The sequence below is a fragment of the Aplidium turbinatum genome, chromosome 5, assembly GCF_918807975.1.
Source record: "Aplidium turbinatum chromosome 5, kaAplTurb1.1, whole genome shotgun sequence".
Classification (NCBI taxonomy): Eukaryota; Metazoa; Chordata; class Ascidiacea; order Aplousobranchia; family Polyclinidae; genus Aplidium; species Aplidium turbinatum.
Genome location: NC_137476.1, coordinates 16,217,133 through 16,237,647, shown reverse-complemented (window position 1 = coordinate 16,237,647; position 20,515 = coordinate 16,217,133). Strand labels below are relative to the sequence as shown.

The window sequence follows — 20,515 nt, the reverse complement described above, 5'->3', positions numbered from 1 at the left end:
ATTTTCTTGCTAATCTAATGAAACATTTTGATGGAATAATCCTCCAGCTACAATAATTCAACGATCGGAAAATTTCACTTTGCCAATAAGCCTCTACAAGAAGCTATTCGAAACTACTAGTAATAACTTATCAAAGGCTTTGTCAGTCCGAGGATAAAGATTCAAAACAAAACCAAGGTTCGATTAAAGCTTAATAATCCATCAATGTTCCAAGACCACTATGCTTAATTAACATAACTTGCTGCACACGAATCGCTAAACGTTGCTACCTAAACGCATTCTGTGTTTTATAGAGTATCACCTCCACCTGAACATTTTTCTACAGCAGCACAGCCTAACTGTGGTTATGCACTTCAGCAATCTGTATCCACAGTGTGTGACGTCACAATCGGACAATTGTCTTTGTTATCTCGGAGGTAACGGTTTAACCCTATCTTAATAGGAGCTGTTTTCGTACGCGTAAAGGACGTCACGGGCTATCTTAGCCCCGTGTTAATTAATCGCTAATAACGGTAGCTTTGAAAATCACAGACCCAAAATATTTTACAAGCTAATAGCTTCGTGTATTGTGCGTATAAAAATTAAATTTTACCCAACAACTTTATTGAAATAAATTGTTTGAGATGAAAATAGCCTAGCCAACGTCAGAAAGTAGGTTTTTATTTTAATTTCCCAAAAATGAAATTTCAAAATTGAAATTTTTGAATTATAACACAGAGTGTTGGTTACATAATCTCATGCTCAGTTCCGAATTAATCATAATTGTTTATACCTGTTTTCTGACCCTTTACGAAGCCCTTGTTTACATGACAAGTTTCGGTCGACTGCGTTGCCCTTCCCAAAATAGGCTTTATGCACATTCCCGGATGTTGTCACCGCGATGACGTTGATTTTTGATGGCGAGGCGGAAGATTCGAAAGCAGTTTTATTTAGGGTTTCAATATTTATTATCGTGGAAGTCACACAGTATGTAAGTATACTCTTAAACTAACTTAATGTTTATATTTCTATTTGAATAAGGGATCAGTAACTAATTGATATCGGATTTGTATCATACTGAAAGATCAATGTAGATGTAATTGCCTACTGGATTCGTGAAAACTAAATGGCTGCTGGTGCTACTGCTCAGTAAATCTTTTATCCCTTTCCTCTGCTATACCCCTATGCTGGCCTAGTCCATTACTAGCGCTCAGTTTATAAATTCGTGACTTTGGATGGTGCTTAACTAGCCCTCTTATTCCACGCCCTGCAAGCTCCCTGGTCTCAGTGGGGCTAAACCCTGTTAATTTTCTAGGTTTTGCTGTGTGTTGGGTCCCCTTTATTGTATTCTCTCTGCTTAATGTATGTGCGGTCCGCATAACAACTATTGGTCGCCAAATAGAATCAGTAACTCAACCTGTGGTGGTTACTGTTCCCGACAATTTTCACCAAATCAAACGTCATATAAAAACCGTTCAAGTCTACTGAATATTACGTCATGGAAATTCCTAAAACATGAGCCAAAATTGCACCAGCGTTCATAAGAATTGTGTCAAACCTGTTTGGGCCTGTTTGGGCCTGTTTAAACAGGAAATATTACATCAGCTTTAAACACCTGTTGGAATGACTTCATAAATTGTCTTTCATTATTGCGTCACAGTACTGCATACGTGAATTTGAGATATTGCTATCTATTCTGGTCATTCGTAAAATGATTGTTTGAAAGTTGGCCGCACTTTTAACTGTTGGCTTAGTGCTTGCTAGCTGGACAAAGGTTCCGTCTTTTATCCAAGTAATCTGTTCTGTAGTGACAGTTTTCAGTGGTGTACGCGTTGCACCCCCTCGTTTTCGGTAGCCGCGGGCTAATTTTACAGAAATACACTGTTTGAAAAGAAGTTCAAGTGTGTGTTTCTTCGGTCATTATATACAGACGAACGGATTCGGAAACTTTATGTTAAAATTTTCCCAAGAAGAGATTATGGTTTACCGCTGTGACCAGTTACATCATATCAATTATTGATTTCCTGCGTACCCTGGTAGGCTACAGTACGATTGATTTATGAATGTGTGTAGTGGCTGCTTTGCTGTGTGAGTTGAATGTCAGTCATTGAATTTCTTGTGTGAGGTTGCAGTAGTCTAGTTCGGTTAATTGTGGCTGAATGCGCATTAATTGATTCTACTCCAACTTACATAATTTTTGATTTACTGTTGTGATCAGTTGTAGCTCGCTTTGCTAGTTGTAAGCGGCTGACCTCGTAGGTTATTTCCGAAGGGAATTCCCCCGGTTATTTTTTGATTTTGTTTACTGTTGTGTTGTTTGGCTTATCTGTAGCCTACATCTACTGTAGGGATATACTGCGGCTGTTTTATTTTGTTAATACTTACTGGTAGTATTTGTTTTCATTAATTTTGTTGAACTCACTATGGATAAGCGCCATGCTGAGTTGTCTCTCCAATTGGAGGAACGAGAATTAGAACTGGAGCGTCGCGCTTTGCAGCTTCAACGCCAGGAGATGGCTTTAGAGCGCCGGGCTTTGGAGCTGGAGCGTCGACGTTTTAAATCTTCTCTGACTGGCGATGGCAAGGTTGAGTCAGAAAAGGTAATAGGTGAGGGGGAGGGTTTAGTCCGTGAGGAATCTGTATCTCACCATGTGACTGGCGATGTCCCTCTGTCAAAAGGCGCACTTCCGCCAAAAACAGAGACAGTTGTCAATCTCGTTGGGAACGAGAGCCACAGTACCTTCGAATCTTGTCAAGGGAAACTGCACCGTAGCGACAAAGAGCTAGATGTTTCTAGCGAAAGGGATTTTATTACCAGGAGCCATGCCGACATGGATTCGCGGTCTGTGCTGCCCGGTGAACGCGTCACGGCTTCGCATTGGAATTCGTTTGTGAATTATGAAGTCAAGCCTAAGGATGCTCACGTGGAGTGCCAAGCAGAGTGGAATGGCTGGAGAGCACCACACCAACCCATGATGATGGGAGAGCAAAGAGATCCCTATGGTCAGCACAGCGCAGACATGAGGTCTGTGCCTGGCTACCAAGGTGTTGGGAGGCACTTGCCCGTAAGGCATGAATCCACAGGTCTGGATACCTCATTGCATTCGGCAAATTCACAGATTGAAAAAGTTGTCGGTGCATTGCATTCAATGGCAACTGCAGTCTGCCGCGCCCAGGGTGGTCGGGTAACAGAAGAGAGTAAATTTGATGGTACGCCAACAGATTATTATCGCTTTGTCCGATATTTTGAGAAATATGTCATTCGCGATGTAAACGATCCAGCTGCTATGTTGGACCTTTTGATCTCTTTGCTGCACTGGGAGGGCACGACGCAGCATCGAGCAATGCATTGTCATGGAACCACCAAGCCTTGCTTACCACCATGCCCGTAACACACTGTACAGAAACTTTGGCATGATCGACAGTGTTACCACAGCCTTTATTGAAAAGATCATAAATGGCCCTGCCTTTAAGGAAGGGAACACGCAGGGATTATTAGATCTGTCGCGTCAGATGAAGGATTGTGAAATGACTTGTGGGGGAAGACTAGATTGTGGGTTGAACACACGTCACACCCTGACAATTATTGTGAGTCGTCTGCCGCCCAAGTTGCAGGATCGGTTAATTGAGGTCTCTGTTGAAGGGCTTACATTTGCTCAACTGGCTGATCAAATTTACCAGTATACTCGGGTCCAAGGTGGATACTTGGCCCAGGCTCTCAACAGAGACAAGATTCATTCGAACCAGGAAAGAAGAACCAAGTCAGGTAAAGGTGTTCTGTCATATGCATCACAGGGTTCAGTAAAGGGTGGACCTCATTCTGCTAAGAGTAGCGTTGGTGCAAACTATTCTTCAGAACCATGCGATTGGAAGTGCCCTGTGTGTTCTAACGGACACCCATTGTGGCAATGCAGGCAGTTTCGTCGCATGGCTGAAGTGGACCGACAGCGGACAGTTAGAGCTGCCCAGTGTTGTTTTAACTGTTTAGAGTTTGGACATCGTGTACAAGAGTGCAAGTGGGACAGGAGTTGTAAGCTTTGCAAAGGAAGACATAACACTCTGCTTCACCGCCCTCAAGATGACAGGAGTGGAAGAAAGTATGGAGCCACGGAACCCATGAAACCTGGCCAGGACAGCAAAGAGGCCGGCTCCTCTACATCTCCCAATTGTACTTCTGTAGTAACCTGCGCTAGTTCGGGGCTGCGTGGTGCAAAGAGTTATATGGTACGTCTGAAGGTGGTACCGGTTACAGTTTGGAGCCCGGATAGAAAGTCACAAGTCGACACTTATGCCTTTCTTGATGAAGGCTCAGACACCACCCTCTGCACAATCGACTTGATGAAGCGGCTTGGGATGACAGGCAAGAGTGTGGATTACTCCGTTTCAACTATGAACGGCGTCAGTCAACAACGTGGTTACAGGCTGCAGGGTCTGTATACACGTGGCATTAAAGAATGTAAGGGGATGGAGATTGATGCTGTATTGGCGGTTCCGGCATTACCTGCTCTGGATGGAAGTATTCCGAATGCTGATGATGCTAGCATGTTTCCAGATGTATTGCAAGGCGTGGACATCCCAGAGCTGGCTGAAAAGTCAGTTGACCTTTTAATTGGTGCTGATGTGCAGGAAGCACACTATATGCATGCGTTTCGCAGAGGCCGGAATGGTGAACCAAATGCCATTCGTCCTGGCTAGGGTTGGACATTGAGTGGTCCTGCGGGACATAATAGTTCCAAGGCCTTGGTGCATGTTAATTTTATTCACTCTGGAAGTGACGTACTGCATCGTCACATGCAGCAAACCTACGATCATGACTTCAATGATGTTGGTGATCCAGATGAACTTGCCATGTCCATCAATGACAAACAAGCGCTGACTTTAATGAAAGAATCGGTAAAAAAGGTGGAGGGACATTATCAGCTAGGACTACCGTGGAAGGATGAGAAAACTACGCTCCCCTGCAACAGAAAGGTTGACGAAAAACGCTTGGAGCACCTTCGGCGTAGGTTTGAAAAGGATGACAAGTTCTTCGATATGTATAGTCAGAAGATCAGAGAGTATTTAGACAATGGATATGCACGAAAGGTGCCACATGATAAATTGCCTAAGACCGGCCGAACATGGTACCTCCCTCATCATGCTACCGGTGAAAAATTCCGCATTGTCTTCGATTGTGCGTCTAAGTTCAGGGGCACTTCTTTAAATGACAACCTACTTCAAGGCCCTGACCAAACAAGCAGTCTGGTAGGAGTTTTGCTCCGCTTCAGGACAAAACCAGTGGTAGCAGTCGCGGACATCAAAGGAATGTTTCATCAGGTTCGCGTAGAACCTGACGACTGTGATAGTCTTCGCTTTCTCTGGTGGCCTAATGGAGATACTTCCTCCCAGCCCGAAGACTATCAGATGTGTGTCCATCTCTTTGGAGCTACGTCTTCGCCGAGCTGTTGTGGGTTTGCGTTACGGAAGGTCGCGGAAGACAATGTGCTCAATGTTAAAAGCGACGTACTATATTCTATCAAGAGGAACTTTTATGTAGATGATTTTCTGAAGTCATTCGAAACGGTGCAGGAAGCTTCACAGTTGGTGCAGTCACTGAGCAAGCTGCTAGAGGCAGGTGGCTTCCATCTGACGAAATTTCTCAGTAATCATGAGGGTGTGTTGGACCAAATACCTGATAAAGATAAATCAAAAACCATGCTGAATTTGGACTTGGACTCGCCACCATTGGAAAGAACTCTTGGAGTGGTCTGGAATACTCTCTCTGACAACTTGGAGATTAAAGTTTGCATCAAGCAAAAGCCGTGCACCAGAAGAGGTCTGTTGTCGATGATAAGCCAGGTATATGACCCATTGGGCCTCGTTCAGCCGTTCATGTTGCCTGCTAAGCAACTGCTTCAAGAGCTTTGTGCAGATTCTCTCGGATGGGATGATGGTATACCTGACGACAGGACACAAGTTTGGAATAAATGGTTGGAGTGTTTGCCACGACTTGAGGATGTGAAGGTACCTCGTTGTTTTCGCCCTTGTGGATTTACTCCTACATTAGTGCAGCTCCATTGTTTTTGCGATGCAAGTATGACAGGATATGGGTCAGTTGCTTACCTCCGGTTGTTAAATGCCGAAGGAACAACACACTGTTGCTTTGTTATGGGGAAGTCTCGCGTAACACCTCTAAAAAGTATCTCGGTACCCAGGTTAGAGCTTGCTGCTGCTGTAGTCGGCATAAAATTGGTAAATCTCTTAAAGCGCGAGCTTGATATTAACCTTGATAATATAATCTACTGGACGGATTCCACCTCAGTGTTACAGTACATTAACAACAAGGAGAAGAGGTTCGTGGTGTATGTTGCAAACCGTGTGGCAACTATTCGTGCAGAGTCTAATCCGTCACAGTGGCGACATGTTGACACCAAATCAAACCCTGCAGATATTGCATCGAGAGGACTAATGCCAGACCAGGCCGAGAGAGCAGCTATGTGGTTTGATGGTCCAGAGTTTCTTACAAAGGGTGAAGACTGCTGGCCACAGCAACCCAAAGTACTTGAAGTACCTGCTGGAGATCCTGAGGTAAAGAAGGCTGCCCTCCTAAATGCAGTGGAACTACAGTCGGTCGATGAGGACCCCATCCATCGTCTGCTTCACCACTACTCCTCGTTTGATAGGCTTAAACGAGCATTAGCCTGGATCCTCAGAGTTCGACGACGGCTTCGGAAGAATATTGCTAGGCAGTCTACCGAGCTTGACAGGTTACCAGATTCCGGCCATCTTACTGTTGGAGAGTTAAAAGCCAGCACTCTGGAGATCGTCAAGCTTGTGCAAAGGGTCAGTTTTGCCAAGGAACTAGGCAATTTAGCGGATCAAAGAGATTTCGATTTTTCACTTAACCCCTCTGTAGGCGTCCTGCCCAAGGGCTCCAACTTACGTGGCCTAAGCCCTATGGTTGTTCAAGGTATTCTTCGTGTTGGTGGGCGGTTGCAGCGCTCCACTTTGTCTCTGGGGGAGAAACATCCAATGATCTTGCCCAGCCGACACCATGTGACGCGGCTGGTGATTGAGTTTTATCATGTTTGTAGTGCCCATTGCGGCGTGCTTCATACGCTTAGTGTGTGTAGGAAGGCGTTTTGGGTGATTAAAGGTCATTCTACTGTGCGTCGTGTGTTGCGTGAGTGTAGAGTGTGTCGTTTGAGAGATGCTACAGGGGGTCAACAAATCATGGCACCACTTCCAAAATGTAGGGTTACCCCTGGTAGACCAGCGTTTGCTTGCACAGGAGTGGACTATGCAGGGCCGTTTATGACCAAGTCTGGTAGAAGCATGTCCAAACGTTACTTGTGTGTGTTCACCTGTATGGCCTCTCGGGCTGTACATTTTGAAATTGCTTATTCCCTCGATACCTCCTCATTCCTTCAAGCATTTCAAAGATTCGTAAATCGAAGAGGCATGGTTGAAGAGCTCATGAGTGACAATGGCACAAACTTTGTCGGCGCTAAACGAGAGTTTGTTGAAGGTATCAAACGATGGAACCTTGCCCATATTCAGAAAGGGTTATCGCAGAAAGGCATCAAGTGGTCTTTCAATGCCCCATTGGCATCACATAGAGGAGGAGCCTGGGAGAGATGCATCCGATCTGCCAGGAAAATTCTGCATGCCTTGGTCAAGGACCGAACTTTGAAGGATGAAGACCTAATAACACTTGTTACCGAAGCAGAACACATTATGAATGACAGGCCGTTGACAACAGTTAGCGACGATCCCGAAGATTTGGTGGCTCTGTCACCTAATAGCTTGCTACAAAGCAAGCTTGATGCAAGCATGCCATGTGATATATTTACATTTGCTGACAGTTACCGTAAATCATGGCGGTTAGTTAACTACCTTGCCGACCAGTTTTGGCAGCGTTGGTCTGCAGAATACATGACATTATTGCAAACCCGCAGCAAGTGGCAGAAGCCAGTTCGAAATCTCGCCGTTGGCGACGTGGTCTTGGTAATAAATGACTGTCAATCCAGAGGGTTGTGGCCCAAAGCGAGAGTGACGGAAGTGTTTCCAGATCAAGACGACGTTGTACGCACGGTTCGTCTAAAGACTGCGACTTCAACCTACGTGCGTGATGTTCGAAAGGTGTGTCTTCTGGAAGCAGACATTTGAATCGATTTCCCTTGATGATTGGACTTACTGATAGAGACAGGTTTATTATCACGCGCGCGACGCGAACATTTACGTAACTTAGTGTATGGTATTGTTGCTTGTGTTTTGTTTCCAATACGTTTGCCTAGCTTTGCTTTTGTGTTCAAAACGACCTCAGGGGACCCACTTCAGAGATCGTAAATATTTTCCATAGTTATGCGACATTGTACATTTGAAACGTTGTATTGTCTGAACAAGCTCATGTAATAAGAGCATTCGATTACTTTTTTTTTTGGGGAAAAACAGCTACTTCTACCCCAGTAATGTTTTTGAGGCCGGTATGTTGGTTACATAATCTCATGCTCAGTTCCGAATTAATCATAATTGTTTATACCTGTTTTCTGACCCTTTACGAAGCCCTTGTTTACATGACAAGTTTCGGTCGACTGCGTTGCCCTTCCCAAAATAGGCTTTATGCACATTCCCGGATGTTGTCATCGCGATGACGTTGATTTTTGATGGCGAGGCGGAAGATTCGAAAGCAGTTTTATTTAGGGTTTCAATATTTATTATCGTGGAAGTCACACAGTATGTAAGTATACTCTTAAACTAACTTAATGTTTATATTTCTATTTGAATAAGGGATCAGTAACTAATTGATATCGGATTTGTATCATACTGAAAGATCAATGTAGATGTAATTGCCTACTGGATTCGTGAAAACTAAATGGCTGCTGGTGCTACTGCTCAGTAAATCTTTTATCCCTTTACTCTGCTATACCCCTATGCTGGCCTAGTCCATTACTAGCGCTCAGTTTATAAATTCGTGACTTTGGATGGTGCTTAACTAGCCCTCTTATTCCACGCCCTGCAAGCTCCCTGGTCTCAGTGGGGCTAAACCCTGTTAATTTTCTAGGTTTTGCTGTGTGTTGGGTCCCCTTTATTGTATTCTCTCTGCTTAATGTATGTGCGGTCCGCATAACAACTATTGGTCGCCAAATAGAATCAGTAACTCAACTTGTGGTGGTTACACAGAGTAATTATAACACAATGCTGAATTAAACAAAAAATTACTTTTGCTCATAAATATAAGGCATTTTTGGGCGTTTTAACATTTCAAAGTAATTTCACTGACATTTATATTGCACTGACATTAAATTATATATATCTAGCATTGCACGAAAATGTCTAGCCACCTGAGACGACATGCTTATTGTGAAGGGCAGGACGGTAGAAAAATGACCAGTGTAAGTTTAGAAAATTTGCAAAGAATAAAAACTAAAAGTCAAGAAATTTCACATTTCTAGCATATTTCCTTCTGAGAAATATTTCAGTACTAGAGTGGGGCGTCCTTATAAAACCCCGTGTCGCTACAGATAGGGTTTTCATAAAGAAGGCTTGAAGATAAACGTAACATACTTTTACAAACAATAAGTGTCATTCAAAAATTTACTTTTGAGTGATCTTTTCTTTTATGACCGCCCTTGTCTGGCTTTACCAAAGACCAAATGTGGTCTCCCAGCATTGCATTGTCCCAGTGGCCTTTATATCGTTTTTACATTGGCTTAATATCTTGGTGAAATCTCTTACCATGCTCCTCACTGAAGTCACCAAGATTTAAAAGACATCCAGATGAGAACATAAGACAGTTTTTTAGACATGAGAAAAGCCATGCTTTGGTAACATTTGATTAGTTTTTCCTAGTTTTTCCACTACACGCAACCACGCTGAGATATCCACCAAAGCAGCGGCTAAAATCAAAAAAGCCATTTGTACGCGCTGCACAAGACCTTCTGGCAGCCTCTGGTGGAAGCCCTAGCAAACAGTGGTGCCACGCGGCGTGGTGTGAACAATGGTCAAGCAGCACATCCCCACTTCGCCAAGTATTCAGATCCCCGCCCGAGAACCAGCTGGGCCATGGCCTCTCTAGACTTGCCTCATCAAGGCGTAACCGTTTGCTCACTGGTGTTGGACGCTATGGTGCAGACATGTTGCGCTAGAGAGTGCTGCTTGTGAGTGTGGTGAAATGCAGATGGCAGCCCACATTATCAAGGACTGCCGGCTATACAGACCACCTCATGGTATGGAAGGCCTAATTTCTATCGATGACGACACCAGGCAGTGGCTAACCAACGGATGCCCTGACATATAGCGACAACACGAGAGAAGAAGTTTTCCCACCAACTCTTTGTAATTTCGGTCCTTTTAATTTATCAAAACTCTATCAACCACGCTTCAAGATACTCGGCACTCTTCCATTTCTGTTTCATTCGTTCTTTCTTCCAAGCTTTAGCATTGTGCTTATTTGGAGAACCACAAATATTCCTGCTTTTGTTTTGCCAACTGATAGACAGAAAAACATTAAGCCGATTTCTTGAAAAACTTGTCTTTGAAAGTCCAAAAGTTTTACAAACTGCTTTACCAGACCTCAGTTGATATGAAGTGGTCGCAGTATTATTATGTTCTTCCTGCTTAGAAGAGGCTCCCTAGTAACGTACATTTCTGGAGTTAGTGTTTCCCGTGTCGGCCAATGAATTTTCTTATAGTGCTCATTGACAGCTCTACTACTCCACAAGCACAAAAAAGCAAGAGCCACCAAAGTCACCACAAACATATCACTTAAACTGAGCGTAACTGATGTTAATGAGCTGTTGCTTGACAGTTTCACAACCTTCTTTCATCTGTATTGCATAGGCCTAAGCCAATGAAACTGACGAATATATGTTGCCATTGTAAAGTAACACTGCTTTGTGACGTTTGGTAGAAGTGTAATGCCACTGAATAAGATCATGATCTATTTCAAGTACCTATCTCTGTAAGCAATACTCTGAAGTCATCACCAAGCAGATTCCACTCATTTAGTCTGAATGTTAATAAGTCTGCTTCAGATTTTTTAAATCCAGATTACGTATTATAAGGCAAACCGGGGCGTGTTGTCACAGCAATTTTTTTGTACTTACACTGACTGCTTCGAGTCTAAATTTGTAGCACGTGCTTCGTTAAGAGTCATCTTCATTTTGAGGTTAGCAAAGTCAAGAAAAGACAGCAGGCTTAGCTTAAATTAAATTATTATCAAAAATTTGGTCATCGATGTAAATTTCACTAACTTTTCAAAATTGTGTGACGCTTTCGTAAGAGCAGTCTGACCGCAAGTATGAAATCAGTTTTATAGCTTATTATGTTAGGAGTTTAGCTGACACTTTCGAAGTAAGCGTGTCTTTTCTAGCCGCCATTAAAACTTTTGTCTGACTGCGTACGTCGGGGCGAGTTGTCACAACTGTGACAACAGCTATGACAACCATAACCGCATTAAAAACCTGCAGTTTACGGAAATCACAAAAAACGGAAATCATCGAATTTTAAAAACGATCGATGATAGAAAAAAACTGATAGCATTTTTAGAATCAGCACTTGAAAATCATACAGACACACTTAAAAAATGTAGCCAAACCAAAAAATTTTTGAATTTTTTTGCGCAGTGTTATTATTATTAATCAAAGTTACAAGTTCTTATTCGGAAAATTGAAAAGTAGGCTACATATTCTGTCTCTAACCAGTTTATTTTTTTTTATTAACCGGTGTCAGAAAAGCGACATTCTCCAGTCGTGAATTTTACCTTCTTCCCTTGAGTCGTTCGGTCTGTTCGCTTTTAAAGTCTGTCTCTGAGTGTGAGCATTTTTCAATTCCCCGCTGAGCTTATTTCATAATATACCAATAGAGCTTTTTTATGAGTAATAGCCTCTTCAGAAATACGAATGTGGTGAACTAAATTCTGGAAGAGTGGCATTTGTGGGGAAGCGTGACCTAGATTCCGTGAAAGCAGAATTTAGGTTTTGAATTTTCACAGTTGAAGTCCATTTTCAAATTTTAGTTCTCATAGGTTCTGCAAAATGTTCTCATAAATTTAAATTTGTTATTTGAAAACATGGTAGGCTACATGTTTCAGAGGCTCTTGACGCAGGACACTTACCGAGATTGGAAGATTGAAGTTTTCCGATTGTTGAAGTTTTGTTGCCGGAGAATTATTCCATTAAGTAGGTGCCGCTGAATGGAGAGCAGTCCTGAAAGTGCATTGCTCAAGCGCACACCCCGAGAGTCGAACCAGAGCCGAGTGATCTTGAGCCGGGTGCGTAACCTATCGTGCTCCATGAAGTTATGCAAACTGATAGTTTCAGCTGAGAACGTAAGGGTAGCAAAGTGGATGTCTTCTAGTTGGAGTAAAACATGCACAAAAATCACAAATGGTTTCTGGGAGCGAAACCACAACACTTTGCAGAGCAGTGCCTGCACGTCTGTATAATATAAGATTGGGACGTGTGTCCTGCAATCTGTTATGCTGACCTATGCTGATTGCACGTAGGTTAAGACAGAATAAAAAGGAATGTTAAAATGAGCTCAATATTCAAGTTATATTTGACACTGCAATTTTTCAACAAAAATTACATGGTTATCTTTTCCTGAAAAGGCAACTTGTTGGCATGAATTTACTGTAATTTAATGTAATGTAAATTTAATGTAAACGTTTAAAAATATTAAAAGTGACAAATGGAGCTTCGGCATGTAAATAAAATTGTCGACATCGGCCGCTAAAATACGCGGTATGCCGCTGAACAATTCGCTTTATTACTTCCCATGAGCGAACTACAAAAATCAGTTATGTTTGACAAGCAATAAATTGCTGGCATTGCGCTTAAAAGTACAGTAGGCTACACATAATTTGTTGGCGAACCAACGTGTGAAATGTTTACCAAGTAACATGTTTTTAAAAAATATTTATGAGTTTGTGCGTTTTTAACCTAGAAATAAAAATTGTAGCATAGCCTACTTACCAGGTTTTTCATTGCTACTTTGGAGAAAATCTTTCTAAACTTACTTGTCTGAGTCTCACCAAAGTGAAAGCACCTTCACGTGGTCGGCCCCGTCAGTAACATACGAAATTATACAAAATACGTATGCAAAACGAAGCTTGTCTAACAAGAGCTAATGAGACTGTTCAGCGCAGGGTGGGTAAGGGAATGCCCTTTTCAGGGCACGGCAGTGCTCGCACTGTCGAAAAGTACCGACGACCCACCGTACTGCAGCTGAACACCGAAGGCATCACGGCCAGCAAGCTCAACATCATCGAGCACCTGGCCACCAAGCATCAAGCCCTCATCATCCTCCTCCAGGAGACTCACTGTACATCTGTGGATAAGTTGGTAATAACCAACTTCACACTCGCAGGCGCAACCTGCAGCAGGAAACACGGCCTCGCCACGTTTGTTCATGACCGACTGAGCTGGTCCTTGGTTGACCAATCCCAAGCTCAATCGGAGATCGAGTGGCTTTGTGTAGATGTAGCAGGCTACAACATCGTCAATGTCTACAAGCCCCCACCTTCGCGGATAACATCAACAACCATCCCAGTGTTCCTCCACCCCAGCCTCTACGCTGGCGATTTTAACTGCCACCACACTGACTGGGGCTACAACTCCATCAACAACGACGGAGAAAGTCTGGCCGCTTGGGCAACCAACAACAATCTCACCCTCTTATACGATCCTAAGGGCGCACCGAGCTTCCTCTCCGGTCGTTGGAACACTGGCACGAACCCAGACCTGGCTTTCGCAGTGATGACCCCGATGATCGCCAGCCGGACAGACGTGTGCTAGAGAAGTTTCCAAGGTCTCAACACCGACCCTCGCTAATCACGGCTCATTTGCTTGCCACACCTATTCCGAGCAAGCCTGTCAAGCGATGGAACTTCAGAAAGACCGATTGGGAATACTACAGCTTCCTCACAAACGAAGGTACGCAGTACCTCCCATCCCCACACACCATCAAAGTGGATGAAGCCTACCAGGACTTCTGTGATGGAATCATATCTGCGGCAAAAGACTCCATCTCGCGAGGTCGACGGAAAAACTACATACCTTGCTGGGATGTGGAGTGCGATAGGCTCTACCGCGACTTGCTCCGTTCCCCCCAGGGCACCGCCACCACCAACTCAGCAACAGCCCTGCTGGCAAGATTGGATTCAAAGAGGAAGAAGCGCTGGACAGAAGCCATAGACTCAATCGACTTCACGCACTCCAGCCGCACAGCATAGAGTACACTCAACAACCTCACTGGCAGATCACGTGCCTCTCGTCGCCAATGCCCCATTTCAGCAAATGCCATCGCCTCACAACTTGTGAAAAATAGAGTGCACAGAACGAGAGACCGTGAATCAGACAAGTCCGTCCTCATGGAAATGACGGACCTCTGGAAGGTCCCAACACCTGTCGAGGGCAACATCTCTGGTGAGTTTACCCCAAAAGAAGTTTCCTCCCCCTCCAGCACCTAAAGCCAGGCAAATCCCCGGGCCTTGACCACCTATGCTCAGAACTAATACTCCAAGCTGCCCCCTCTATGAGGTCCTGGTTAAAAGACTTCCTTTCCTGCTGCTTACGTCACCTGCGCATCCCAAGAATCTGGAGAAGAGCCCTAGTGGTTGCAGTCCCAAAGCCGAAGACGCCCCCCAGGGGATCCGAAGAGCTACCGCCCCATCTCTCTGCTCTGTGTCCCCTTCAAGATACTCGAGAGACTTATCTACGCCCGTGTCGAACCGATAATAGACCCTCAGCTCCCTCGGGAACAAGCCGGCTTTTGCCACGGAAGATTAACCGTAGACCAGGTCACTCTGATGACCCAAGACATCGAGGACAGCTTTTCGGCAAAAAAGAAGGCTGGTACGACACTGTATGGCACAGCGGCCTTACCTGCAAACTACTCCATCTCCTTCCTGACAGGCACATGGTCCATATGATTATAGAACTTGTGCAAAACTGCAGCTTTACCCTTTCCACCGGTAGCGGCCGACGAAGTAGACTACGTCGACTCAGGAACGGCGTCCCACAAGGCTCTGTCCTGGCTCCCCTCCTCTTTAACACTTACATCTATGACCTGCCTGACACTATCTCCAGGAAGTATGTTTACGCAGACGATCTGGCTCTCCTGCATCCAGCCGGAGATTGGCAGTCAATGGAGAGGAACCTAAACCAGTACATGTCAACTATATCAACATATCTCCAGAAATGGAAGCTACAGCTCAGCAAGGCAAAGACAGTGCCGGCGGCCTTCCATCTAAACAACAAGGAAGCAAAACGTGAGATCAACATTACCACCGATGACGAACACCTCCCCTACTGCGCCGAATCCACCTACCTCGGCGTAACCCTGGACAGGTCACTCACGTACCGACGACACCTGGAGTCACTGCGCAAAAAAATATCTGCGCGCGTTGCACTTTTGAGGCGGTTGGCGGGTTCCGGCTCGGGAGCTGATGCGAAACCCTTCGCACAGCTACCTTGGCCCTCGTCCATTCTACCGCTGAGTACTGCGCACCAGTGTGGTGCCGCAGCTCTCACACCCGCCACATTGACACCGCCATCAATGACGCACTGTGACGGGATGCCTGCGTCCCACTCCAACGGACTGCCTTCCCATCCTTGCCGGCATCCAACCTGCTGAGCTTCGCCGTAAATGAGCCATGATTTCCCTTGCTCGTCGCGCACCTCCTCCACAGTACACTTCAGCGCCTACCTGGGAGACAGCAGCGGCTGAAATCAAGACGCCCATTTGTGCCCGATGCACGACAGCTTCTGAACACCGTTGAAGATCTTGGAATAAGTGCGGCACACTGGACGAAGTACACAATACACATGGAACATGGAGTGGCAAAACAACACTTCCCGACTCCGTGATTTCCTACTCGACGTCGATTCCCACCCTCCGGGAAGGTTCCTCGCAAGACTTGCGTGGGTCCGGCTTAACCGCCTACGAACCGGCGTCGGTCGCTTTCGTTCAGACATGTGCAGATGGGGCCTCTCTCCCTCACCGGGATGCGAGTGTGGCGCCACAGACCAGACAGTAGATCATGTCGTCCATTACTGCCCAATCCATCAACCACCACATGGAACGCTTGGACTGAAGGCCCTGGATGACGAGACTGTCGAGTGGCTGATGACATCATGCCCAAACATATAGTCCAGAAGAACAGCTCATACGACGAAGACCAAAGTGGAGAGCAAATTATTAATTAAGCTTTTATTCATTTTCAATCTGACTTAAGTTCGGAGTAAAATGTGGTAATGTTACCAATGTGGTTACATTTATATTGCTGTCGGCTGCGTAGCCGAGTGGTGAGAACGTTTGCGCGACGTTCGAAGGGACGTGGGTTCGATACCGCTCCAGAGTACGCGGCTGTGTCTCAGCAAAGACACTTAATGGCAAGCGAAAATAAGGGGAGCAGCTGACTCGAAGACTATATGTCACTTCGCTGCTTCCTGTCGTCTGTTGTATCGCATCTGTGATCGCAGTCTGTATGTTATCGCAATGGGCGCAAATAAAAGCATTGTTATTGTTATTATTACATGTTTGTTGATGGTTTTATAAGTTAATTAATTATATTAAGACTATCTAACTATCTGATAAAACTCTGTAGCCTATAATTTGCTATTTGACTCCACTAGACCTTTTTCACACAATTGTTGTTCATATTATCTTGTTGAGTTAATAAAAATTAATCATTGGTTTGTTTTGACGAGCCCCCAGAGTAGAGTTTTGGCTATCTGAAGCTGTCTTTTGGTTATTAAAAGGATAATTTAGTCTGTCTAGGGGTATGATTAGGCTACCTACAAAAAATAAACAAGTTAAATGTAATATTAAATATATTTATTATTAATCAAACCTACAACTTCTTATTCGGGAAATTGAAAAGTACTTATTCTGTCTCTAACCAGTTTAGTTTTATCGACCTGTGTCAGAGAGTCGAACCAGCGCCGCGTGATCTTGGGCCGGGTGCTTAACTACTGAGCTAACCGGGCGGACGTTAACGGGCGGACGTTAACGGGCGGACGCAATTAAAGCGGAATTTGAGAAAACTGATACATTAATAAACCAAAAATGCATTGAAGCAAAAGAGGAGTTTCTTAAGAAGAAATGTTAAGAAATTGAAAACATGTGTAAAGAATCCACAGCAAATTTATCTAGTTGCCACCAAAGAATTAGAGAAATCAGCAAGAAAATATTTGCAGCCACAGCTGGATGTATAAAGAGTAAACACAACAACTGCTTTTCGAGGAGACAGATAGGCTAAATCGCTGGCAAGTATACGTAGTCTACAAAAATTAATTATTTGTTATGCATCAAATGTTGCATTTTACAACCACAAATCGGCTGTAGCAAAAAGCACACCACTGACATCAGACATGTTGCATCGTTTGGTAGGCTACATTTAATCCTCCCCGATTCAAGTACCAGTACTGGGTATAAGGGCCAAAATTTTCATAGTAAAAGAAAGTGTCGTCACTACAAATTTCCTCATTTATAACATATATCCAGCTAAATACACAATGGTTTGCAATTCATCAAATGACAAATTCTTTTGTATACTTGGCAATCCCTAAAACACGTCCACTTCTGATGAAACCATTCTGTATGAGCATACATTGCGAACATGCCCTGCTGGTGCACATAGATTACTCAGCTGTTTTTTCAACAAACGCTGGCAAATAATATCGGAAGTTGAATTGAAATCATCGAATGGGGGAAGGAAAGGTAATTTGATACACCCCCCTTACAGAAATGTACAAAAAATATTAGTCAAAAATACGGTGATCAAGTGGAAGATCTATGAAAATAATGCCTACAGAAACGACACCATGCAGCTAACTCGTACTGTTGTGGCATAAAATTGGAAAAGTGTATTTTTTGAGTTATTTTGTATTTTTTTTAACTTATGATTATATCCGTCTGGAAAATTGAAGAAAAGTTCCACAAACATGAAACCAAACTCATTTGACAGTTCATTGATAAGGCTTCAAGGGCATGTCACGTTTTTTTTACAATGTGCATCCAAACATACAAAAATCAAAATTTTGTATTTTTTTGAAAAAGGTAAATTTATACACGTGCAGAAGGTAAATTGATACAGAATGTTAAATTCTCTTCTGTGACTGTAATAAATGTTGTCATTGATCTAGTTGTTTTAAATAAGTTGTTCTTCTTTAGCTAGACCTGCTACTTTGGAAATAGCTATTATATAGGCTTTCGTAGGCCTACACGCTATTTGATGTCAAAAAACGAGAGCAGTGTAAAGCCGAACTTTGCATAAGAACTCCAGCCAATCATCTTTCCTATGTCCATCCTACAGCAGAAGCTTTGCCGCACACATGGAGCTCAATAGTTACTTTTGCACCCAAGCACGCCAACCACATATTAAATTTTGATTTATTACTTTGCTGTCAAAGGGAAATTTTATATTAATTTTACTGTATCAAATTACCTTCCGGGTGTATCAATTTACCTTCGTGGAAGATAAATTGATACATTTTACTAGTGACGTTTTTAAATTTTCAATTAAAAAAAAGTAACAAAAATAGAAAAGTGAAAATGTTTTTAAAAAGTGTGTAAGGGATCAGACTTTCATTTCAACCTAAAATCAATAGTTTGTGCTACGTAACGAAGACATACTGAACATTTATAAAATAAGTTCCCCCACATGCCCACAACCTTGCCTCAGCATGCCAAATGGTTTCTCAAGAGGATCTGTTTATAAAAGGCTTTGAGCAAGATCAACTAGACCTAAGCAGGTATGATGAAAAATTGTGCTTGTTAAACTGGACAACTGTTGTACTCGTTTTCTTTGAACGCTACCCATACATTTGACTGAATTAGTCAACTGTGTTGAAATCTTCAGAAAATATCTTTCGACAACTTTCTTTGCTTCGTTTTGTTTGAAATGATCTGATTTCTTAGTCGCTTCTTCTTTTTATTCGATTTTGGTGTAGCACTGAACCCAAAAGGTTCTTTCCTGCTTCTTTTGATCGTCGAATAGCTGCTTGCTTGACATTATGTCCACTCAGAACATCACCAACAAATTCAGAACCAGATCGTATGGCCTGCTTCCCGATCGCTTTCGCTCCACTTTTTATTAACGTAAAACCATGTAAAACCATGCGTTTTAAATATCGGTAAAACCATGCGTCCAATCCCCGCAAGAACACCCCCCAGCTCATACCCACCTTGTACAGATGATCCATGAAAAACAGGCAAGCCACTCCCGGCCTGATTGACATAATATTGTTCATAAGCGTTTGATGCTACCATTTTCTCCGACGACGTAGATGAAAGGTAGGTAGTGCTTTGCCAGATGGTAGAGGAACTGAAACCCCAGAATCAGTATTTATACTGATCTCAACCGTTTCAAACGCATTGACTCGCAAGGGTATTGTATTGTATACTTTGAAACGTATGAGTGACATTTTCAAATCTCTTCCCTATGACAGGGACAGTGGCCAGCAAAGGAACGTGTGCAACTGTGCATCTCCAACAACACGATTTTTTACAATGTCAGAATACAACCTACGTAAAGAATTCGATAATTGTGTTGTAAATATAATGGGTATTTCAGTTCCTCTTTTCCAACGAGATAGGTTTCGTCTGTTCCTATAGTCTCGGTTGCAGTGATCAAGAAACCTGTAACGCGAATAAAGGCGTTATTCGAAAAGTTAGTTTGTGAGAGTCGTCATCATATTTGATATTAAAAAAGTGATCTTCATCGTAATTCTGTGTCGTCAGTGCTTCATAAATTGGACCTGCACGTTCTTGTAGACTTTCATTAAACTTTCGAAAAGCATTCACTAAATCGCGTGGTTTTTCATAATATCCTGAAGGAATATTGAAACTTACCCGCACAGCAAACAATGTCGGCTGATCGTTGGCCAACGGTCGCGAACGTCGCGGTCGGCTTTTCGCCGCAAAACAACCATTTGCCAACTAACATTATTTCTTTAACTGGACAAAGAATCAGTAAAAAAGGGTACAACATGTTATAATTTGGTGATATAAACCACATAAAACATTTTTTTTACCAAATATATATTGTGTAAAACTTGGTTGTGGACACAATGCTAAGACAATGGTGGGCCAAGGTCGCATTTGTCGTCGTGGGCATTCAGTTGAAAACCAACCTCCAGCCACCGATTGTTTATTTTGATATTCCGGGTGAAATAATCTTACATAATGAAAAGTACCCATTACAATTCTGTGAATTGAAGCTTTTATAAATTTTTATTTCAAGAAACGTCAATATCATAAATAGGTTGTTAACACAACGTTGAACCAACGAAGAACCAACGTCACGTACGTCACCGTGGGCATTCGGTTGTCAGCCAACCTTTTGAGAATAAATCTCAATTTTGGTGTTTCTGGCAAACGAATTAAGAGATATGGCAAGTATGTATTATAATTCTGTGAAATGAAGAATTTTTAAAGTTCATTTCAACAAAAATTTAATATGATTAATATAGTTGTTAACGCGACGTTGTGCCAATGGTGGACCCCACAGCGCGTTCGTCGCCGTGGGCATTCGGTTGTGAACCAACCT

At 43.2% G+C, this 20,515-nt stretch overlaps 1 protein-coding gene across 1 annotated transcript; it reads left to right on the top strand.

The window, feature by feature from the left end:
* Positions 1–4,770: 4,770 nt before the first annotated feature.
* Positions 4,771–8,127, top strand: LOC145770982 (uncharacterized). Its single transcript, XM_082582722.1, has one exon. The coding sequence runs from the start codon at positions 4,771–4,773 to the stop codon at positions 8,125–8,127; it is 3,357 nt and encodes a 1,118-aa protein (XP_082438848.1).
* The last annotated feature ends 12,388 nt before the right edge of the window (positions 8,128–20,515 follow it).